Source organism: Schistocerca nitens, chromosome 3 (assembly GCF_023898315.1).
Source record: "Schistocerca nitens isolate TAMUIC-IGC-003100 chromosome 3, iqSchNite1.1, whole genome shotgun sequence".
NCBI lineage: Eukaryota > Metazoa > Arthropoda > Insecta > Orthoptera > Acrididae > Schistocerca > Schistocerca nitens.
In genome coordinates, this window is record NC_064616.1 from 927,535,240 (window position 1) to 927,560,811 (window position 25,572).

The following is a 25,572-nucleotide window of genomic DNA, read 5'->3' on the forward strand; positions in this document are numbered from 1 at the left end:
ATACTCTCTTAAGTTTGAGTTTGCTTAAGACAGAAATGGGGAAAAGTCAATATACTGACAGCTACTGTGGTAGATGACTATCTAAACAAACATATTTTTAAGTTTAGAGTATGTTCTGGGATCCTGCAACAGACAAATGCTAGGAATATTAGTTTGTAATTCTGGACATCTGCTATTTTATTCCTCTTATAGACAGGGGCGACCTATCCTCTTTTCCAGTGATGAGGTACTGTTTACTGCAGAACGTATTTCCAATAAACATGGGTTGCAAAGGGGCTAATTTCACAACATACACAATGTAAAATATTATTTGCTTGCGCTTTCTACATCCAATTTACTTAAAATCAGAAATTCTTGAGATTTCCTGAAGGTCATTTGCCAAGGTTTGGCAGAGGAATAAGTTGTGTGCATTTTTTACACATGTTGGGGTTTCCCTTAATATTTGTATATCAGTTTCACCACATCTCTTTTGAACCCAGGATGGATCTTTTGAAGCTTTATTTTTATACTTTTGGCTTCCTTCAAGGTTTAGTTTACTATACTTGAGACACAAGGGTTGGAACTTTAATAGTGGCAACTATTTATTTACAGCTCGTACAAAATAGATACGTGTTTCAAAGTTTTACTGACCTTCAAAGTAGTCACTAGCATTGTGTATAACCCTTTGCCAGCAATGCAGAAGTCGGAGGCTACTCTTAGCAGTGCCAGTTGTGTTGACAGTTCGAGCGGCGCGGTCTATTACCCGACGAATTTGTAGCAGTTCTGAAGCGAATGCCATGAAGTGTTTCCTTCAGTTTATAAACGGAGGTGAACTTATGAGGGCTTAAGTAAGGGACTGCAGTAGGTGGTACAGTGCTTAGCGGCCCCATCAGTCAAACAAATCAGTAACAGCTTGCACTGTACGTGCTTGAGCATTGTCCTGCAAAATGATGGCCAGGTCCTGCAGAAAGTGTCATCACTTCTGTATCCATGCTGTTCACTTTTGGAGCACAGACTACGACCAGCTTAGAGACTGAAGTGATGACACTTTCTGCAGGACCTGATCATCATTTTGCAGGACAATGCTCAAGCATACTGATTTGTTTGACTGATGGGGCTGCTAAGTGCTATACCACCTACTGCACTCCCCTGACTTAAGGCCTCATAAGTTCAACTCAGTTTCTAAACTGAAGGAAACACTTCGTGGCATTCGCTTCAGAACTGCTACAAATTCGTCGGGCAATAGACCACGTCGCTCGAACTGTCAACACAACTGGCTCTGCTAAGAGTATCCTACGACTTCCACATCGCTGGCAACGGGTTATACACAATGCTAGTGACCACTTTGAAGGTCAGTAAAACTTTGAAACACGTATCTATTTTGTACGAGCTGTAAATAAATAGTTTCCACTATTAATGTTCCAACCCTCACATATTCATACAGAATGTGATTTAGAATGTTTGGAACTTTTCCACTGCTCCCTATATCTGTCCCAATTGAACTAAATGTTCTTACACTTGATATAAAGTCATTTCTAACGAAACTGATTTTTCATTGTGCCATACTTTCACAGGGGGGGCTGGGCTGGAGAGAAAGGGGGGGGAAGGAAGGGGGGGGGCAAAGGAGAATCACTTGCTTTTGAAATCTGAGTCCAATCTGACAGTTATCAAATACTGCAGTTCTCTCCAAAAGAAACCAGATATCATTAAGCTTTACATCTAATTCTTTACCCTCACAATTATTGGTTTGTTTAGCAATCTCTACCACCTCTCTGAGCAACCTATAATGATATCTGCTTGTTGTGAGTGCCAGGGTCTAAATTTTAGGGCCTTTCAATGGAATCCAGGGTCCATGACATAATGGCCAAAACATTTTTAATATGATTACCAGTTCCAAGCCTGAAAGCTTGCACTTTACAGTTCACATTATAAAAAATTTATTTACCTGTAAATCAATTTTATAATACATTTCCCTTGCATAGCTTGTACATCTGTATTATATTATACACTCCTGGAAATTGAAATAAGAACACCGTGAATTCATTGTCCCAGGAAGGGGAAACTTTATTGACACATTCCTGGGGTCAGATACATCACATGATCACACTGACAGAACCACAGGCACATAGACACAGGCAACAGAGCATGCACAATGTCGGCACTAGTACAGTGTATATCCACCTTTCGCAGCAATGCAGGCTGCTATTCTCCCATGGAGACGATCGTAGACATGCTGGATGTAGTCCTGTGGAACGGCTTGCCATGCCATTTCCACCTGGCGCCTCAGTTGGACCAGCGTTCGTGCTGGACGTGCAGACCGCGTGAGACGACGCTTCATCCAGTCCCAAACATGCTCAATGGGGGACAGATCCGGAGATCTTGCTGGCCAGGGTAGTTGACTTACACCTTCTAGAGCACGTTGGGTGGCACGGGATACATGCGGACGTGCATTGTCCTGTTGGAACAGCAAGTTACCTTGCCGGTCTAGGAATGGTAGAACGATGGGTTCGATGACGGTTTGGATGTACCGTGCACTATTCAGTGTCCCCTCGATGATCACCAGTGGTGTACGGCCAGTGTAGGAGATTGCTCCCCACACCATGATGCCGGGTGTTGCCCCTGTGTGCCTCGGTCGTATGCAGTCCTGATTGTGGCGCTCACCTGCACGGCGCCAAACACGCATACGACCATCATTGGCACCAAGGCAGAAGCGACTCTCATCGCTGAAGACGACACGTCTCCATTCGTCCCTCCATTCACGCCTGTCGCGACACCACTGGAGGCGGGCTGCACGATGTTGGGGCGTGAGCGGAAGACGGCCTAACGGTGTGCGGGACCGTAGCCCAGCTTCATGGAGACGGTTGCGAATGGTCCTCGCCGATACCCCAGGAGCAACAGTGTCCCTAATTTGCTGGGAAGTGGTGGTGCGGTCCCCTACGGCACTGCGTAGGATCCTACGGTCTTGGCGTGCATCCGTGCGTCGCTGCAGTCCGGTCCCAGGTCGACGGGCACATGCACCTTCCGCCGACCACTGGCGACAACATCGATGTACTGTGGAGACCTCACGCCCCACGTGTTGAGCAATTCGGCGGTACGTCCACCCGGCCTCCCGCATGCCCACTATACGCCCTCGCTCTAAGTCCGTCAACTGCACATACGGTTCACGTCCACGCTGTCGCGGCATGCTACCAGTGTTAAAGACTGCGATGGAGCTCCGTATGCCACGGCAAACTGGCTGACACTGACGGCGGCGGTTCACAAATGCTGCGCAGCTAGCGCCATTCGACGGCCAACACCGCGGTTCCTGGTGTGTCCGCTGTGCCGTGCGTGTGATCATTGCTTGTACAGTCCTCTCGCAGTGTCCGGAGCAAGTATGGTGGGTCTGACACACCAGTGTCAATGTGTTCTTTTTTCCATTTCCAGGAGTGTAGATAATTTATTATACTTCATTCATAAATAATAAATATTATAAATCATTAACTACTTGCATTTGTCATTAATAAACTTTACCAAAGAATTAAAAAGCAAAGTGTCCAGCATTTAAAAAAATATATTATACAGTTTCTAGTCAGAATAACTGTTTGCAAAAATATTCAAGGATTTAGAGTTGTTTATGGTTCATCTGCAGTTGTCTTAAAGAGAAATGAAGATTTTTGGTTTTAACAGCTGATGCTAATTGCAGTGAAACAAAAAGTAGCTTGTGGAAACAAACTACGATGGTTGTGCCGGTTGTGTAGCAACGATACAGCCAATTCTGACTTTAAAATAGACCAAACACAGTCCTTGAAGGCAGAGGAACCATCCTCAGAATTTATAATTCATATTCAGAGGTACAAGTATGTGGACATTGATAGTGTTAAAAATAATAAAAGGGCTAGACCCAGACCTTCCATTACCACTCTAGATGTTTCATTTTTCTGTCAATAAAGAATAAGCTGTACAAAAGGAAGTGGCAAAAAAATTAAAATAAATGTACAGAATGTCCACTGTGTGTATCCTGTCAGTGACATGGATGTGGTAGCTGACTGCAACGGAGAAATGAAAAGGGCCATCATCAATGGACATTATCAATTCGTGTTTGCCTCAGAGTATATGAATAACTGGCAATCAAGTGGAAATGAGACAGACGGAAAAAAGTACATAAACTGTTAATTATTTTGAAATTACTCATGCACAGGCCCACATGTTGCCAAGGCTGTTTTGGGCACACTGCAGAAGTTTCACTGGTGAGCCCTTACACATTCTTCATACATTGCCGATCTCTCCGCATGTAATTTCCATATTTTTGGGGCCCTGAAGAAAGATATTCATGGCCACTGATTTGCTTGGATGGAGAGGTATGTGCCTTAGCAGAAACATGGTTCTGTAGACAACCGCAAACAGTTTTCCATGAAGGCATCAATCATCTTGTCTCACAGTGGGATAAATATAACAGTTATGGTAATTAGTTTTGAAATAATAAACTTCCTTTTTTTCGAGCTGTCTAGTTTTCATTTGACTGCATCATATAATTATTATTAGGCACCATGAGAAAGATTTTACTGCTCATTTAGGTACACTACAAAGATGATGTGAATATTTTTCATTAAAAATCTTCATTTTATGTGATATACACAACGTATCATTTACTCTTTGATTTATCACACGAGTTACATCTGCTTTACTGCAGTATAAATGTTGCAAATTATAAAAAACTGAATGTGGATAATATTTTTCACCTTGATTTGTATCTGCCAAACTGTCCGTTTCAGACCCAGCATTGCTTTCATTCAAGAAGGACTGCGTCAGGAGCTGCAGCTGTGCATTCTCTTCAAATACTTCTTGCAACTTAGCTTTTGAGGCTTCACAGTCTAGAGTTAGCTCATTAACATGTTGACGATACTTAATAATTTCAGCTTCCAACTCAAGAACCCGGTCACCACGTTTCCGAGCATGCTGCAGCTGCTCTTCCAGCATTTCACGTGTTTCCATTAACACTCTAAGGACATACATAAAAGTTAATTGTGTGCAAATGTTTTTCTATATTTTAATCAATTTCAAAAGATAGATAAGCATCTAAAATTATGAAAAGAATATGGTAAACTACTGGGAAATAAATACTCCTTTTACCTCTTTATTCTGAAATTAAAAGTCCTGAAACAACTGTGGTACTAGTCTTGTTCTGCAATTCCCAAATGATATATACACAATTCATTAGCACACGTGTAAAAATGGTATAGTGCGGATACTTTAATGTAGCAGTTTTAGGTGGAGGGGGGCAGGGGGTGTTTGAACTACAATCGCAAAAGATACCAGTAGAGGTTGGGACTTCTCTACCTAGTCTACTGCGCTGTCAACAAGCAGTTCCAGTAGCTGTCACTGGGTGCCTTGTGTGGTACTTCACGTCACTTTGTGTGGTATGTCACTCTTTTCTTTTCTTATTTAGAAATGAGAGAAGAGGCTTCTCCAGGTCCATCACAGTGCTCAAATTCTACTCCCATGATCTCAAAAAGAATTGAATTGCTGTCAATAAGTGTTAGTTCTGCTTTTGCAAAAACACAAATCATGATTGTAGACTGCCAGCCCTTTGGGAGGCTGTTCCCCCCTACCACATCTCTCTGCATGACAGTCTAAGTCATCAATTGTTTACACTCTCATTTGGCTGCCACATTAAAAGTTTCTGCACAATTACAATCATAATGACAAGAATAATTAATATTTCACCACACTTAGACTTAGCACTGTTAATTTTTCGACAACATAACGATCAATGCTGTTTATCTGAGATTTTAGTAAACATTATCAGTGGCCTTGGCTGGGCAATTCTACTTTAACTGATAGTACAAACAGCCTAACTAGGAAAAATAAAACAAATCATGAAAACAGAAGTGTCTGTTGTAAAGATTTCATGATAATGATAACAGACACATCCAACAGAATGAAATATTGTGCATACCTATTATCTTCTCTAAGTTCATCAACACGTGTTTTATAAAATTCTATATCAGTCATTTTTTCCCTATATCGTTGTACTTCTTGCTCTAGTTTGTCAACACGTTCTGCTCTCTCTCTCACTGCATCAAGCTCATCTCTATACACTTTAGCAGCTCTAGCATCTTGCACTAATTCTTGTATCTGAAACAACAATTATACTTTTTGAATAGCATGAAAAAATAGAAAACTGATAAATCTGTACCATTAACACTACATCACTTAACACAGATTAATTATAAAACAACACTGATCTTGAACAGGGTGTAATTGACCAGTCTTCATTGACAGATCAGGGAGATGACTCAGTTTCATACAAAATTTCCTTGAGATTTCCAAGTTTTTCGAAGTTGAACTTCCAAATTTCCCTGAACCAGATTTTGTTGTATGTGAGAGACAGTTTTAGTTTACTAGCTTTCATGGCCACAAATGAGATTTTTTTGGTTGCTACATGACTAATATGTGATTATTCCAAGTGAAAACAAGGTACATATGAAATAAGATGTTCTGTTGTTCCATAAATAATATTTAACCATAACACTTTGTCATAAAGTTATTGCAGTTAAATTACAAATGTATGATTATAAACTTCACTTAAACCAAGAAAAGCCATATTAGATACAAAATGTGCATTATTTTATCATACAGATGCAGGCATTTTGGACCACACACAACTGTTTCAAAATATCTGTGTGGTTTGTAGAATTAAGTAAGCAGTTCTGTAATATAACATGAATTTTCTTCTTGTTACAATACAAAATGAAGCAAAGTTAAAGCTGCCAACAACAAACTTACTGATGAATAATATTGCTTGTAGAATTATCAAAATGAAATACATCCTAGAGCTGAAATAATCAAGTAAGTACATGAAAACATGCAGCCACAATGGCAAACAAAGCCACAAGAGATAAGTTTCTCAGAACAACATAGAGGCTGTTTCTAAACCTGTTGAAGGACTTCTTATGTCTGACCAACAAAACTAATGACATTACAGAAAAAGAGCAGAAAAACCTATGGCTTAGATTGTCTGATTATATTGATGGAGAGGTTTGTGGCTAAATCATTAACTAGACACCAAAACAGTGAAAATAAAACACTACTTCATTTATAATTCCATAAACAGTGAGAGTAATTGAAGTTTTAAAGTGTGACCACGAGTTAAAATGGCAGACATGAAAGAAATCTGGTTTGAGAATGTCTTTGAAACACTAACAAACATCACATATATAGATGGTTACGTGAAAAAAGAAATGAAAGACAACATGCTTGAAGCTGTGAATCACATCACACACTCCTTTAGAGAATTACAAAACACATTAGATGTTAAGGAAATGGGAAAAAAATTCTAAACAAGGTCAGGGAGGGCAAAACAGAATTCCTGGATAAGAAAAAAGTCAGCAGCCCCACAAAACAAAGAGGTGCCATTTTCAACAGAATACAGGACGACACAGGCAGCTTCCAGTGTATGATAAACACCTGCTTGCCAACTGGCTGAAGCATGTGAAGAGTACAGCAGCTACCAACTACCTACATCTGCTGACCAGACAGCAGAAATAGAACAGAGAATACATAGCAGCCCACACCTAGTGACACCCGCTGGCTGACTGCAGAAAATACACACACACACACACACACACACACACACACACACACACAGAAAATGAAGAACAAACTATGGAGAAAGTAACATCCAGATGCAAAATGTGATGGATAATCTATCCAGGGTTGCCACAAGTTTCCCCAAGTGAAATTCCCTGATATTTCCCTGATTTTCAGACAAGTTTTAGCATTTTCCCCTGACAAATTTTGAGGTCTCAAGGGAAAGTTAAGACACAAGTTAAAAATCTGTCTTTGCAGCTACGGTACAAGAAACAATCGTGCAAATGAGGAAATATCTAAAAAAACTTGCAAGCAGAGGGCGTTCCCTGATGTCAGCAAAAATCTTAAGTACTACCATCAACATCTTTTGTAATGAAATGTTTTTAGATGGAGAAGGAAAGCTAAATGGTATATGTGTTTCATTAAGACCCCTGATGTTCTTTTATTGCAATAAAACAAAGCACATTTGGTGACAAAAAAAATGTGCATTTCCTTGGAGTTGCAAGAGCGATTTAAAATACCTTCACTGATTTGAGAAACAACCTCAGAAAAAAGTAGGCCTCTTGAAAGAAGTGCGCAACGCAGGGAAGTATTGTGTAAACCATCACTGTTGGTGACTGCCACTAAAATGTCGGTTCTACTATGTTCGTTATCGTTGGTTATTATCCACTGTCTTATATCTATTACTTTACAGGTATTGTCTGATTTTTCTTTCGAGAAATATATGAGTACATAGCGTACAAACAGCCAGCGATTGACACAATTTTCTTCTTCTTATCGTCCATACTTTCTAACATATAAACTACTTTTGAAGTGCCAAAATGTACTAGAACAAACAAAATGTCTATAAAATGCCACAGTGTACAATGTACTTGCAGTGAGACAGTCTCAATTCCTGAAATCCATCGCCCATGGCCTCTGGCCTGCTGAGGAGCACAGTAGTCCTGAGTCCATGAATAAACAATGAAAATCTGCTGCATTACATCACACACAAACAGACACTGGCCTGCATGCAGATTGGTGAGACTAGATCTGATGGGCAGGGCCTGCCATTAGTGGAAAGCGAATGGCTTCAGATTGGCATGCCCGATCCATTACAGGTACCAGCAGAAACGACCACCAGTTTTGGCCTGTCGCAGAAATCCACTCGTGTGGCCATTTAGTCATGAGCCACAGACAGCATGTTTGTGAAATGAGAGCACGTCGCTCAGTCCGTGCAACAGATAACTTGTTCAAATACTCTGAGAATCAATAATAATGAGAATAGGTAGCAACTCACCGTAAAGATGATCGCTGAGCCACAGGAGGCAAGTAGAAAAGACAATACACTCTCACAACTAAATTTTCAGCCATAGCATTTGTCAGAAAATGAGAGCACACACACATTCACACAATCACTCAGACACAACTCAGGCACACATGACTGCCATCTCCGGCCACTGCATCTACAATCTCTGAGAATCAGATCCAAACAAATCACTTCTGACACCTCCCTGCTTCTTGTTGACAGCTGCTAGGCTAGCAACAACAAGTGGTGGCAGCACTGACTGCATGCTGATGGGGTGGTAGGAAGGGGAGAAGCAGTAGGAAAGAGGGAGTAGGGAAGCAGAGCACGTACTCAGCTGCACTGAGCAAGCGACGATGCATGACACCTCAATCAACAAACCATTTCATCTATTGAGACAAAAATGAGATTTTTCCAGTGTTTTTTTTTTTTTGTGTGTGTGTGTGTGTGTGTGTGTGTGTGTGTGTGTGTTGGAAATTCCCTGATTTCCAGGACCTGTGGCAACCCTGCTATCAAACTCCATTATGAAGATGATAAAACAAGAAATAAAAAATGCGATGCAATTAGGTTCATAACCCAATCAACGGCCTGTGACAATAAATCTTGAAGACATCATCCATCCAGAATTCAATAGCACATAGAGAGAGATGAACACAATGAGGATCTTACTGAAAACCCAATGGACGAAAAGAACATGGAGGCAGAGAACTAGGAGTTTACAGGAATATGCTATCGATAAAGGTATCAAACCGGACAGACCAGCACCAAAGAAAACTACAAACCACCAGCAGAATAACCCCTCAGTTCTCAAAAGTAGGAAGAAGGGGTAAATCAAACAAGTCGAAGTCTGCAACAAAATTGTATTGGTTATTTCTAGGCCTTCTGGGCAAAAAGACACCACTGGAAGACATCATGGAACACCTAAAGGGGGAAAGCATCACAGACATAAAGGAATGTGTGCAATTAAGCACCAGAGGAAGAAAAAATGCCTCAAACTTACAGTCAGTAAATATATCAAAAACGAAGTTGAGAGAGAGAAATTACAGTCGGAAGAAGTAATCTTCTGTCTCTTTCCTTTCTGCAACTGACTATCATCAAAAATAGAATGGTGTCAACTTATGCTATGGAACAAAGAAGTCTTAAAACCCCTACTCAATATTTTACTAGACAAAACAATGCTGTGAAGTGATATTCTTATCTTCTGTGGACCGACCACCAATAACCATGAAATACAAATAGTTTCTACATTATACATGCACTGGCTAAATTTGGGACAGAAGGAAAGAAGATTGGAGTTTAACATCCACTCAACAATGAGGTCATTAGAGAGAGAGCACAAGCGCAGTTAAAATGGTGTGGATAGAAATTAGTCGTGCTCTTATCAAATGAACCATCCTGGCATCTTTCTTACACAATTTAGGGAAATCATGGAAAATCTAAATCTCGATGGCCAGACCGGGATTTGGACTGCCAGCCTCATGTGGGAAGGGATTTGGACTGCCAGCCTCATGTGGGACAGAACAATTATTATAAGGTGGAGTTATGCATTATTACAACCCAGCCCTACAGCACGCAAAGCATGCAGAGACATGAGAAAACAACATGATAGTATAGTTAAACAACCAAAAATCAAAGGACTCAATAAAATACCTCAATGCTCAGCAGATGAAATGGTGGAAACCCTCATGACAACATTGGACCAGACTGAGCTGGAAATCCTAGTCTTGCTAGGAGATCTGAACTACCAAATAGACAACCAAACAGCAAAACACGAGCCCTTACAAAGCTTGTGGAAGAGGACAACTTTACCTTCATCAATAAAGCTCAGAATGAAACTTACAACTCACACAACAGCTCTAGTACCATAGACCTTATGTTCTGTAGTGAAAATGAGATAAAGCTCCAAAGTTTAACAACCACCACGTCTTCTGCTAGAATCCTTATACGGAAATGCCTCCTGGTAACGGTTAAATTTCAGATTATGACAGTGGAGAGAGGCACACCAAATGAACAGTGAAGCACTCCAAAAAAAAATTGTTCCCAATCTACTAGTGCAGAATATAGGTGCTGAAGAAATACTAAAGACAAAATTGATGATGCACTGTGGAACCTAACTGAATCAGTGATGCAGTTAGTGTCCCCATGGTCAAAGAAGAGGAAAAGCAAATGCTGCTTTGACAGTAAATGTTACATAAGAAAACACTTGGGACTGGAAAAACTGAAAAAGACAAATGCAAACAACGAAAATCTGAGACTCAGCTATACTATATGATCAAAAGTAACCACACACAAATTGGCGGACAATAATATGGGGTGTGTCCAGCGTTCACCTTTATAATGGTTGTTCAACACTGCTGGGGACACATTCAATGAGGTTTCCGAATGTGTGTAGACAAATGGCATCCCATTCTCCCTCAAATACAAAACCAGATAAGGTAATGATGTTCGACACTGAGGCGTATAGAGTGAAGTTGACATTCTACCTCATTGCAGAGGTGTTCCATTGGTTTGGATTAGGACATTGGGCACGCCAGCCCATTTAAAGAATGTTACTGTCCACGTCACAGATGCCGCTTTATGACAGGATGCATTGTTATGCTGATAAAAAGAAACTGTCCTATCCGAACTGTTCCTCTAATGTACACAGTACACAATACAGTAAAATGTGTTAATATACTAACACATTTACTGTTTTTTTTTTTTTAAGCTCAATTAGGGGACCACAACCTAACCATGAAAAACACCCACACCATACCACCACCTCCTCCTACTTCACCACTGACACTACACATGATGACAGGTAACACACTTTGGGCATTTGTCAATTTCAGATCCTTCCATCGGATTGCCACAGGATATAGTATGATTCATCACTCCAAATCACTTGCTTCCAGTCATCCAAAGCCCAGTGGTGCCACTCTTTACATCACCTCAAGCATCATTTAGCACTGACTACAGAGGAGCTGCTCATCATTGCAGCCCATTCTTTTTAGCTTCCCATGCACAGTCATTGTGCTAGCTGGACTGCTGATAGAATTCTGGAAGTCATGAGTGATTCATTCTGCTAGCTTCATGCAACTGTTTGCAAACAACCTTTCACACTGCTCAATGGTTACTGTTCGTCAGTATTTGATGTCTCCCTGGTCCTAGTTTTGCTGTCATTGTTCCTTCATGTTTTCACTTCACAATCATATCATCATCAGTTAACTTGGGCAGCTTTACAAGGTTTGAAATGTCCCTAATGGATCTGTTACTTCAGTGACATATAATGACTAATCCACATTCAAAGTCACTGTGCTCTCTGACCGACCCATTCTGCTGTTACCTCTCTGCTAACAACCCATACTCCCTGTCTCCTTTTATACTGATAGGACTACCTCTCGTGACATCTAGTGGTCAATTCTACTTAACATAGGGGAGTCTAGATACATTTGATCACTTAGTGGTTATGCATACAAAAACAAGATATAACTTGATCCTGAAATAAAATAAACAGTAATACACTCAGACACAGAACAAGAATTACTATGGCAAGCAGGAGCAAAGCCCTACAGAGCCCTGGAACCACGGACAACAAAACATCTACATGACAGTACGAGAAAACCACTTGACAAACCTACTCCATAAGAAGAGCTCACATTATAAAATCAAAGAAAGTACCCTCTTAAATGAAAAAGAAAGAATAAGGGAAGATGAAGAATGAAAAGCAACCCCATGAAGCAAACTATGTAAGGCAGCTACCCCCAGACACTATCTCGTATGAGCTAATGAAAAAAGAAATGCTATAAACTGTGAAGCTCTGAACAACCCTACCCAACAAATATCTAGAAATCAAACAACGGAAAAACCAGGATGGAAAAACGACAATATTATGAAAAGGATAGATTGATACTCACTAAACAGTGGAGACTCCGTATGTCCCTCTTTTCAGAGATGATTGTAGGACTTGGCTGTTTGCTACAGGATGTCAAATCAAACACCTTTCAGCCATCTAATTTCCAAACTTATTTTATTTGGCTACCTGTTTTGGCAATTTACTACATTAAGAGAACCGAGTTGGAATCTTCCTACACATCAGTCAGGGCCTTACGGCGGCGCAGTACATCGCCAAAACTGGTATCCCAATGAAATAAGTTTGGAAATTAGACATCTGGAAGGTGTTTGATTTGACATCCTACATAGTGGAGATGTTGAATCACAGATAGGCACAACAAAGAGACTAACAAGTAATCTTTCGGCCAAAAATGCCTTCATCAGAGTTAGACAACACAAACACACACACACACACACACACACACACACACACACACATGACCACCATCTCTGGCTGTGGCCATCTCTGTGTGTGTGTGTGTGTGTGTGTGTGTGTGTGTGTGTGTGTTTTCTAATTCTGATGGTCTTTTTGGCCAAAAGCTTAGTTGTTTGACAGTCTTTTGGTTGTGCCCATTTGCGACTCAACATATCCACTGTTTGGTGAGTAGCAATCTATCTTTTTCATAATATTGTCATATGTCTAAAAATCAAGGACATCTCCAAAATACGGAGAGAATCAACAGTTTAATTGATTTACAAATGAAAAGAATTGCAGGAGTCATTGGATTTCTATAGAGGGATCAGCTTGGGAGAGAATAAACATCATACTTAAAAAGATCCTTGACAATATGATGACTGTGATACCTTGGGAACAGCTTGGTTTTATTCCCCAAAGATCAACTATCCAAGTCATGGGACACATTCTCCTGTTCATGAGTGAAGCCTATCTAAAGCCAAAGGCCATGCCTACACAGTCATCACTGACTTCAAATAAGCTTCCAGTGAGTTAGACAGGAGAAGAGTGGAGCAGAGTATTGGAGAAACTACACCCAGTACTAGGTGCAAAAAGCCAGACCCTCAAGTTCATAGCAAGCATCCTCCATAAAACACAGTTACAATCCTTGATGAATTAATACAGTTCCAAAGAATCCAGCAAAAGAATAAAGTACAGCAGGGAGGTCCTATAGGTCCCACTATATTCAACATACTTACCTATGACATGATCCAAATCAGAAGAAGTAAGGATGTGCTGTATGCTAATGGTATGATCCTACTATCAGAAATAAGAGTGTCCCTGCACGGAGCCATTAACAAACTGGAAGAGTGTTTCAACAAAAAATAAATAAATAAATAAATAAATAAAAATCCCTCATCATAAACAAGGACAAGACAAAAGCAATGACATTCAGGAAAGGAGTAAAGATGGCTAACAGTGACAAATTCACTTGTGAGGAACGAGAACTGTAAATATTCAAACCTAAAAGTACCTAGAAATTACACTGCAGGAGACAGGCCATACATTTTCCATGCACACTTAAGACACAGTAGTAAGACCAACAATGGCTATATTTGAGATAAAGAAGCTGAGTCTACTATCTGTAAAAACAGCCCTGAGAGTTTTCAACATAAGGGTTTAGTTCACTGCATCACGTGCCATACAACTTATATGGGGCCATCTCACATAATTAAATCTCAAGCCACTCGAGGGAGACAAGCCAGTCTACCTGAAAAGAATGCTATGCATCTCAAAATACACACAAAACGAAATGACCTACATCTTGGCAGACACAATCTTCTTCATTGAAGACCTCATTGCAGCTCATAGCACGATATCCACTCCATAAAGTACCAGACTCCTGGAAGACAGTCAGGAAAAAGCAAGACATATGCATCACAGACTCCTCAACACACCAGTGATGACAAATAATGAATGGAAGGAAGTCAACCTCCAGTTGTGCCACATGTACATGAAGATGGCAGCCCATGGACTACATCATCAAATATCCTCAAACCAAGGAATATCACAGCCCCACTGACAGATGTCATTGCACCCTATGTGGAGGACCTAGCAATGTGTATCACATCATTGAGTGCATAAGAAAAAAAAAGTAATTATCTCACTAATGATTATAACTTTAGTTAACTAATTAAAAACTTGTGTTTAACAAAATTCTAAAAAAATTATAGTGTTATTAACGAATCTGTAAGTTACAAATGCTTGCTGTCCCTGCAGATTCCATTCTTACTGTCATCCAACACCATTTGGCGAGCCACTATCGAGCAACAAACATTACAACAATTCAACGCAATTCTTTACCTTACCTTACATGACTGCACAATCGATTGTTTCCAAAGCAGATTCTCAGAGCGATTTATACCAAAATGACACTGAAAATTTCTTTTCATCTACAAATAGCACAACTCCTCCCAGAATTCCACAAATCTTACAAATTACTTCATATTTCCCTCACTTTTTCAGTAAATTGATTTTCCCTGAGGATTCCAATTTTTCAGGCTTTTGAGACATGTTGCCATCCCAGAGATAGCAGGTCATTTGAGAAAATCATGCCTTTTCATGGTAGGAAAGTGAAAACAAGTTTTTTACTACCAAAATAATATAGAAAATTCCTGGTAGATTCAAACTGTGTGCTAGATGGGGACTCGAACCTGAAAGCTTTGCCTTTCATGGCCTGACTGAGCATGACCCACCCTCAGGGCTTTATTTCTGCCAGTACCTCTTTCCTGCTTTCCAAATGGAACCTGCAAGGTATGCAAAAGCTGCAATGTTAGATGTGTTGTAGAGCCCCTTAGGGTAATAGCATCCATGGATAAAAAGAAGTCCAATATTTGCTCAGTACATATGACAAGTGAAGTGGGAGATGTGGGGAGGGGGGTGAAGCTCACATGCGGAGGCTCTGGCTGTGGCTATCAAATGTTCAGGCATTTGTAACTTGTGGCTCATATACACACCAATGACACCTGTCGCTTGGGTTCTGAGGTCATTCTCAGTTCCAACACAGGGCAGTTAGAGATTACACAAGGCCGGTAGAGATTAAGACTGCTGGCCTTGCTCACAGGATGCAAGCAGAGCTTATAATTTGCAGTATCATACCCATAATTGATGGAGGCCCTTTGCTTTGGAGCCAAGTTGTATGTCTCAACCAGAGGTATTGTCAATTCTGTAACAGTTTTGGCTGAAGATTTCTGGACCTGCATTATTGGGTGCAGAATTGTAGGATGCATGCATGCACTATACACAGGAAGCAGCTGCTTCAGTAGCAGCAAAGTACATGTGAAGTTAACACATTTTTATTTTTAGTTGTAATGTCATGTCCTCTGATGAATGCCTGTCAGTCAATACGCAGAAAATGAAGTCAGATTGCATACAAATTAAAGACACTTCATACATCAAGATTTTAACAGGAAATTGAAGAAACATTTGCAACGAATTATCTGAATTTACCGCCCTAGAGGAAATGTTTTCATTGAATTTATACTCAGAACTGAGAGCAGGATGACATCCAAAGTAGAAAGCTCTGAAATATTTCATAAGGCATGGAACACATATCACAGGTGCATGTTATACAGCACAAGAGGGGGAGTATTCACTGCAATTGACAAAATTATTATGTCCATCAAGGTCAATATTAAGTCACACAGTGCTGTTGCAACAGTTGAAGAATCGTTCAAAGAAACTCAGCACTCAGCAAACTGCGAGTACACCGATTGTGTAATATTAGCTGGTGGTGACATTAACCTACCGAGTCTAGAGTGGGACATCTACTAATTTAATACATCGGTATGAACACACAGTCCTGCATATTAGCTCTGAACATTTTTCTCTGAGAACTATCTTGAGTAACTATTTCCGCAAGCCAAAGATGATGGAAATATTTTAGATATTGAGGCCTGACATTATTGATGGTGTCAGCTTACAGGCACAGACTAGTGGCCACAAATTCAGCATAGCCACGATGGTTACTGAAGTAAATAAATCCATTGACAAGGCTAGGAGATGTTTTATGCTGGAAACAGCAGATAAGCGTTGGACATCGAAAGAAAGCAGAGACAGATGCGCGACGTGGGAGCGGCAGTTTCAAACGTGGCGCCTCCCCCTGGCACCACCTGACGTCACCGGTGCTGCCACGAGCTGCCCGGGTTGACTTACGCACGCGCGTGCCCGCCACATTGGATCGATCTGATTGGCTGCTGATGATGTCATCATGCCTATATAAGCGAGAGACCGTAACAGCCCCGGCAGTCAGTGAACTCCTGACGACGATGGCGGAGATGGCCATCGAAAGCTCAAGCATTTTATTTGAATTGATGCGGCTGGAAAACCGAGAACGTTTTATTCAGCAGATAAGCAGTTTTATGTCCCTACTTAAGAGAATGAATGGACATCATTTATTTCCAGTATGATGGATGTAGAGGAATTATGGGCAAAGTTTAAACTGAGTGTAAGCAGAAATGACCTAATGTGGCTTCATAACAAAATGAAGAAAATGCTAAGAAAACAAGAGTGTGTTGCACTCTCGGTTCAAAAAATAATTCAGAAATGTCAACAGGCAAAAGCTAGTAGAAATTCACTTACAAAAAGACTGATGCACAAAACCATGCTGAGAATCACAGAAAACTCTGGCCTATGAAAATTGCTAAGTGGGCCAAAGGCTTCATTCAGTTCAGTCCCTCATAGACGAGTCTGATGTGGTGACAGAAGACAGAAAATGGCAAGCTGAAGTTTTAAACTTTGCATTTAAACAAAGGCGGATTGTACAGACATACCACTGTTTCACCATTGCACAAACTTCTTTATGAAGGGCGTATGCATAAGCATCCCTTGCATTGAGAAATAACTGAACTCTTTCAAACATATAACTACCCGTCGTTATTTCAGCTGACATGTTCTCACTGTACGCTTTCCCAGCAGCTAGGTATTTTGTTTTCTGCTCATTGGTTTTTAGTTCTATATTCCTGTTGGCCTGTTCAAGTGCAGTGAATGTCTCTTCCATTGCCGTTCTTGCAACTATGTCGATGTCACCTGCATACGCCAGTATCTGCACAGATTTATGAAAAATCATTCCCATATTCAAGATATTTGCTTCCCTCATCACATTTTCCAAGGCAGCATTGAATAGGAGGCATGCCAGCACATCACATTGCCGTACTCCATTTTTAATTTCCAAAGTACTGGACAACATTCCTCCAGCTTTTATGCAACCTTGTGTTTCTGCCTGAATTATTCTCTCCAGGTATTGTTCCCTTGCTTACTCTGATTCTAAAGCTGTAATATTACATTTCAGTGTATTGGGCCAGGTTCCTTTCACTGCATTACATATTCTTGGCCTCACCCATGACCAAACTAGGAAGTGATCTGTGTCTGTATTTGGACCTCTTAAACTTCTTACATCCAGTAAGTCTGACTTGCACCTCCCATCAAATAGTACATGGTCAATCTGATTTATTGTATTTCCTTCTGGTGCTGTCCATGTTCCCTTATGTATTTCCTTGTGTGGGGAAAATGTTTCTAGATGTAGATAGTATCAATCTTGCCTTGTTGTCATTACTTGTGGCACATTTACTATAGATGCCGATTATTGGTCTACTGATCTGTTCTGTTCCCACCAGGGCGTTAGGTCTGTGGCCAGTATTTTTATATCATGCCCTGGGCATTCGTCATATGCTCTTCCAGAGATTTGTAGCTATGTTCTTTCTCCTCAACCTCCGATTCTTCAGTTGGTGTGTGGGCATTAACTATGGAGTAACTGAAGAATTTCCCTATTATCCTAAGTGTCGATAGCCTTGGGTTTATGAGGCTGAATCCTACTACTAAGTGCTTTAGTTGGTGATGCACCACAAATCTTGTCCCAGACTTATGGTTCCTTTTACTACAGGTACAAAATTTCTTTCTTCTTTCTTTTCTAGGATTCCACTCCCAGTCTGTCTTACTTCCTGTACTGCTATGATGCTCTTTTCAGGTTCATTATTTGGTCTAGCATCACTTTCAGGGCTCCTGGGCAGTATAGTGATCTCACATTACAAGTACCAATGAATAAAGCTGATTTACGATTTCTATTGTTTTTCTGTCTTTTCTTACTTTTCTTGTCTGCACGGTTTGGTTGCCTGTCCCCATAAACTTGTCCATGCCATCTCTGTCATCCTTTATCCATCTGGTTTTTCTTTGGCGAAACTTCGTAATAGGTGTTTTTTACAGAGGGAGCTACCAACCCTACATCCAACCTCTACCAAAGGACGGGTAATTTTTATTTGGGGTTTTCTTTCCTTTGCCTTTGGAGACCCATCTCCCAGCTGCAAAGCAGCAGTTGCTAGCTTCAGTCCACCCTGGGTATTTTATTTCCTCAGTATCCACCATATCTGGTGAACATTCCCCTGTCCGCCACCTGGGGAGGTGCCTGATGGGAGACTAGCAACTCCACATGGGAGTCTGAAAATATAGGTTGGGTGAAAGCTTATCTGACAATTATCACTGTAGACCCCTTCTTGCAAATGACTGAAAGTGTATCATGCAACTTCGATTTCAGCCAAAAGCAAAGTCAAGAATCTCATAAAAATGGAGCAAAATTGGGTTTCAAGAGTGATATAGCACACATCCAACATTCTTTTTAAGCCACCACCAATTCCAGCACTTTGGGCAGGTCCTCTGTCCAATCAAAATGGGCATAACATATTAGTTTATGATGCACTGTGTCCTGATCGGCGAACTTAGTCACCTCTTGTGACATCACAAACAATTCGTCAAGTGTGTCCCAAATGTTTTCATCCAGCTCCAAAAAAAAGTGCCTCTTGCTTACCAAACTCCTGATGAGGACTCATCAGTAGATGTAACATGGTGTCAGGATTGGTGTGTTGAATGGTGAGCCAGTAGTGGATATCCGAGTCGTATGGCTCGATCAGTGATATTCCCGCCGCCGGTATGGGTCATCTTTCTGGTGGTGTGCGCAGAGCACGCGGTGGCGCTACCTATCGGGCAGATCAGGGAGTGAGGGGTAAGCTCTAGCAAGTAGCAAGGATTTTGTTTTGGGACGCCTAACAGTAACGTTGTTTGGGAAGTCTGGCGGACAGTACAGGCGCCGTGCAAGGCAGCAGGAAGAGTACATCTAAAAGGGGCTGTTTACCCGGGTGACAGCGTTGTAGCAAATATCGCCAGCACGGAAGCAGTCACGTTACTGGGAAGCCGTTGGTGTATTTCGCTTCATGCATGTCTCCTTGCACGGGGATCTGCGGCGGCTGGCTTCGTCAAACAAGCAAGAGGGTAATGGCCTTGCTTGTGCTGTAAATTGTGGCCGGAATTGACTACTGGGTTCAGTGCTGCTGACTTCAGTTTCTTGGCCATTAGTTACTGCTCCTACTGAGTCTGTCCTCAAATGTGTTTACTTCAACTTGCTTAGTACACAAGGTTCTAGTGAGAGCTGTATGTGATGTAATGGTTAACATTTACTAGGGCCTGGAGTGCTGATACATTCCATTTGTAGATTGCTACTGTCAGTGTTAACGGCCACTGAAAACAGTTTGGCTGGTCCTTGTCTAAGTGCCACCTGGTTATTGTATTTATATCACACAACGGAGTTAAGCTGACCAAATGCTAGAGATATACATGGATAAAATTTTCCCTGGATACATTTGCTGCAAATTGCAATAACATTACTGTTACATTTCTATCTGAAGTGATAGTGTGTCTGAGAGAGACACATGTCAAACTCTAAATGGGTAGTTACATAAATTCTTACAAGTTACTGAGAGGCCAATTGTTATTGTGTGTTTAAATAGTTTGAAACTGATTCTACTAATGAAAGTAGAAGAATTACTTCAATGACAGTATGTGGATATGGTAATTAATTCCAATTTAATCACAAATTTAAATGTGGCTATTTGCTGTAAGTCACCTCGTGTTTTGCGTTGGGAGGGGTCTTGATATACTGTTAGCCTGCACACTAGTTACTTGCATTTGATTTCATTTTATTGGGACTTCTGCTGTTTGTCTTGGTAGTGGGTGTGGGGTCCTGGGTTGCGTCCTACTTGTGCTGTTGTGTATTTTCTGCCCCCTTTTGCCTGCGCATCCCGGCTGGCCGTGTATCTAGTTTGCTCGCAGCTTAATGTATAACTGGCCTAACGTGCATAAGTTAATAGATTTGTACTGCTTAGCTGAGGTTCACTAATAGATTGATTAATTCTACAGGTGATGTGGTGTAATGAATTATTGGATTCTGGGATTTTTCGTGCCTATTTGTGACCGTTGCTGCTCCCGTTTCGGGGTCCATGCCGAGCCTGTATTGGAAACAGCTGAGTTGGCGGGCATCTGCTTCCAGATTTAGTTTGTTCAATCCCACGAGGTTGCTTGGTCACATGAAATTTTATATTTTACATCCTACATTGTAGGGTGCCTGCCATTTAAGTAACATGGTTGTGTACCATGGTATCTGATTTGTTGTTGCCTGTACTCTGAATTACTTTGGTAATACCAATCACTGCAGTAACGAAAGACTACATTTCCTCGTTAAATTTTAGTGGATAGTTCTTCAGGTTGATCATAGTTTTTGAGTAAATAATTTTTAACTCATTTCACTAAATGTGTAATAGGCCATAAGTGCCGTGGTTTATGAATGTTTAAATTTTGAAGTAACTTGCTCTCACCTAAATGGTAATTTTAAAAATGTGTTAATGGTTTTATTTGTTATTTATCTTGTTTAAATGTGCCAAATAAATGTTCAGTGCAACTGTCCATGGTGATTGCCTGATGTGTCACTCGGTCCAGTCCGACCACCCCACAGCCTGTTGTGCTGAGCTTGTGTCGTCGTGCAAAAGTTGAATTCCATCCTGTGCAGACACATCAATATCGTTAATGGTAATTGTTCTAAAACAGCACTGACCACTGTGATTACTGGGCAGTCTTATCTGGTAGGTTCTCTCAGGGATCAAAAAGTGAAACTGGTGACTTGTGGTCTGTAACCAGCTGGAATATATACACAAAAAAACACACAAAATTCAAGCTTTCGCAACAAACTGTTGCCTCATCAGGAAAGAGGGAAGGAGAGGGAAAGACGAAAGGATGTGGGTTTTAAGGGAGAGGGTAAGGAGTCATTCCAATCCCGGGAGCGGAAAGACTTACCTTAGGGTGAAAAAAGGACAGGTATACACTTGCACACACACACATATCCATCCACACATATACAGACACATGCAGACATATTTAAAGACAAAGAGTTTGGGCAGAGATGTCAGTCGAGGCGGAAGTGCAGAGGCAAAGATGTTGTTGAATGACAGGTGAGGTATGAGTGGCGGCAACTTGAAATTAGCGGAGATTGAGGCCTGGTGGGTAACGGGAAGAGAGGATATATTGAAGAGCAAGTTCCCATCTCCAGAGTTCGGATAGGTTGGTGTTAGTGGGAAGTATCCAGATAACCCGGACGGTGTAACACTGTGCCAAGATGTGCTGGCCGTGCACCAAGGCATGTTTAGCCACAGGGTGATCCTCATTACCAACAAACACTGTCTGCCTGTGCCCATTCATGCGAATGGACAGTTTGTTGCTGGTCATTCCCACATAGAATGCGTCACAGTGTAGGCAGGTCAGTTGGTAAACCACGTGGGTGCTTTCACACGTGGCTCTGCCTTTGATTGTGTACACCTTCCGGGTTACAGGACTGGAGTAGGTGGTGGTGGGAGGGTGCATGGGACAGGTTTTACATCAGGGGCAGTTACAAGGGTAGGAGCCAGAGGGTAGGGAAGGTGGTTTGGGGATTTCATAGGGATGAACTAACAGGTTACGAAGGTTAGGTGGACGGCGGAAAGACACTCTTGGTGGAGTGGGGAGGATTTCATGAAGGATGGATCTCATTTCAGGGCAGGATTTGAGGAAGTCGTATCCCTGCTGGAGAGCCACATTCAGAGTCTGGTCCAGTCCCGGAAAGTATCCTGTCACAAGTGGGGCACTTTTGTGGTTCTTCTGTGGGAGGTTCTGGGTTTGAGGGGATGAGGAAGTGGCTCTGGTTATTTGCTTCTGTACCAGGTCGGGAGGGTAGTTGCGGGATGCGAAAGCTGTTGTCAGGTTGTTTGTGTAATGGTTCAGGGATTCCGGACTGGAGCAGATTCGTTTGCCACGAAGACCTAGGCTGTAGGGAAGGGACCGTTTGATGTGGAATGGGTGGCAGCTGTCATAATGGAGGTACTGTTGCTTGTTGGTGGGTTTGATGTGGACGGACGTGTGAAGCTGGCCATTGGACAGATGGAGGTCAACGTCGAGGAAAGTGGCGTGGGATTTGGAGTAAGACCACGTGAATCTGATGGAACCAAAGGAGTTGAGGTTGGAGAGGAAATTTTGGAGTTCTTCTTCACTGTGAGTCCAGATCATGAAGATGTCATCAATAAATCTGTACCAAACTTTGGGTTGGCAGACCTGGGTAACCAAGAAGGCTTCCTCTAAGCGACCCATGAATAGGTTGGCGTACGAGGGGGCCATCCTGGTACCCATGGCTGTTCCCTTTAATTGTTGGTATGTCTGGCCTTCAAAAGTGAAGAAGTTGTGGGTCAGGATGAAGCTGGCTAAGGTAATGAGGAAAGAGGTTTTAGGTAGGGTGGCAGGTGATCGGCGTGAAAGGAAGTGCTCCATCGCAGCGAGGCCCTGGACGTGCGGAATATTTGTGTATAAGGAAGTGGCATCAATGGTTACAAGGATGGTTTCCGGGGGTAACAGATTGGGTAAGGATTCCAGGCGTTCGAGAAAGTGGTTGGTGTCTTTGATGAAGGATGGGAGACTGCATGTAATGGGTTCAACCCATCGCAGCGAGGCCCTGGACGTGCGGAATATTTGTGTATAAGGAAGTGGCATCAATGGTTACAAGGATGGTTTCCGGGGGTAACAGATTGGGTAAGGATTCCAGGCGTTCGAGAAAGTGGTTGGTGTCTTTGATGAAGGATGGGAGACTGCATGTAATGGGTTCAACCCATCGCAGCGAGGCCCTGGACGTGCGGAATATTTGTGTATAAGGAAGTGGCATCAATGGTTACAAGGATGGTTTCCGGGGGTAACAGATTGGGTAAGGATTCCAGGCGTTCGAGGAAGTGGTTGGTGCCTTTGATGAAGGATGGGAGACTGCATGTAATGGGTTGAACCCATAATAGCCATAACTGTTTTCCATGTGGCTATAATTCGTCTGTGCCAATGTTAGTGTTTTAGACACATACACAATCAGTTCTTCTGTGCCAGTGGAAACTTGTGTTATGGTACAGCGCCTATCCTGAATTTTGTGTGTTTGTTTGTGTTAGTTTGTGTGTCTATCAACCTGCCAGCGCTTCGTTTGGTAAGTCACATCATCTTTGTTTTTAGATATATTTTTCCCACGTGGAATGTTTCCCTAACAAAGATGATGTGACTTACCAAATGAAAGTGCTGGCAGGTTGACAGACACACAAACAAACACAAACATACACACAAAATTCAAGCTTTCGCAACAAACTGTTGCCTCATCAGGAAAGAGGGAAGGAGAGGGAAAGACGAAAGGATGTGGGTTTTAAGGGAGAGGGTAAGGAGTCATTCCAATCCCGGGAGCGGAAAAACTTACCTTAGGGGGAAAAAAGGACGGGTATACACTCGCACACACACACATATCCATCCACACATATACAGACACAAGCAGACATATTTAAAGACTGTCTGCTTGTGTCTGTATATGTGTGGATGGATATGTGTGTGTGTGCGAGTGTATACCCGTCCTTTTTTCCCCCTAAGGTAAGTCTTTCCGCTCCCGGGATTGGAATGACTCCTTACCCTCTCCCTTAAAACCCACATCCTTTCGTCTTTCCCTCTCCTTCCCTCTTTCCTGATGAGGCAACAGTTTGTTGCGAAAGCTTGAATTTTGTGTGTATGTTTGTGTTTGTTTGTGTGTCTGTCGACCTGCCAGCACTTTCATTTGGTAAGTCACATCATCTTTGTTTTTCGATATATTTTTCCTACGTGGAATGTTTCCCTCTATTATATATATCATATCTTCAATAATACCCATAACTGTTTTCTATGTGGCTATAATTCGTCTGTGCCAATGTTAGTGTTTTAGACACATACACAATCAGTTCTTCTGTGCCAGTGGAAACTTGTGTTATGGTACAGCGCCTATCCTGAATTTTTATGCATGTCACCATCACTGAGCATTTTCCTGGCGTGATTATGACCAGATAGAGAGCAGACTTCCAAAACTGTTTTACCTTCAATAATGCTGCCTGACAACTGGGAGACCAGCGAAACTCGACTCCCTTTTTTTTTTTTTTTAGGCGACTTAGATTTATGATATTTACACAATGTTCAGTATAAATTCGCTATAGCAATTTATCTTACCTAAAAACAACTGGTTCACTTATGACAATGGCTGAAACTCAAGACTAGTGGCCACTACATGCAGTTGCATCTTGAAATGAGTGAACAAAAAACTACGTAAGTCATCACACAGGAAGTGCCGGGTTCTATGAGTGGTAATAATTTGTAAACTAGCTTGTAAATGTGACTTCTACAAGACAATAATAAAGCTGACTGAACATAAGTAACACAGTTGTTACTAAGCATGTACAACAGCAGAAACTGTTGGAGACACAAGCCTCACATTTCCTTCAAATTAAATACTAGAAATGTAGGTGGTGACAACACTGGTGCAAATACCAGTGACGTTAATGCTGCTCATGGAACATTGCCCAGACTGCCATGCAGTTCAGAAAGTTGCCCTGCTGTCTTTGTAGTTTCATAAACTAGATCTGAATTTACTTTTAGTCCTGTTTCTGTCATAGTTTTGCTGCTGCTACAGTTCGATAAACTTGGTGTCCATAATGAACTAGAACACGCAAGAGTATGAATTGCTTATCACTACTTTTGTGTCATAGCCTGACACAAGCTAGATAGATCACTGCTGTGAACAACATAA

The 25,572-nt window shown here is 41.5% G+C and overlaps 1 protein-coding gene across 3 annotated transcripts in view; it reads right to left on the minus strand.

Moving 5' to 3' along the window:
- LOC126248998 (protein Daple) overlaps positions 1-25,572 on the minus strand; it is a 206,665-nt gene that overhangs the window by 122,009 nt on the left and 59,084 nt on the right. For all 3 annotated transcript variants that reach the window (XR_007545582.1, XM_049950577.1, XM_049950576.1), the window contains exons 8-9: positions 5,915-6,093; positions 4,698-4,957 (exon numbers count right to left, since the gene is read on the minus strand). Coding sequence is in view for 2 of the 3 variants with exons in the window: in XM_049950577.1 (XP_049806534.1) it covers positions 4,698-4,957; positions 5,915-6,093 (439 nt within the window). In the remaining variant the exon portion in view is untranslated. The remainder of the gene's footprint in view (positions 1-4,697; positions 4,958-5,914; positions 6,094-25,572) is intronic.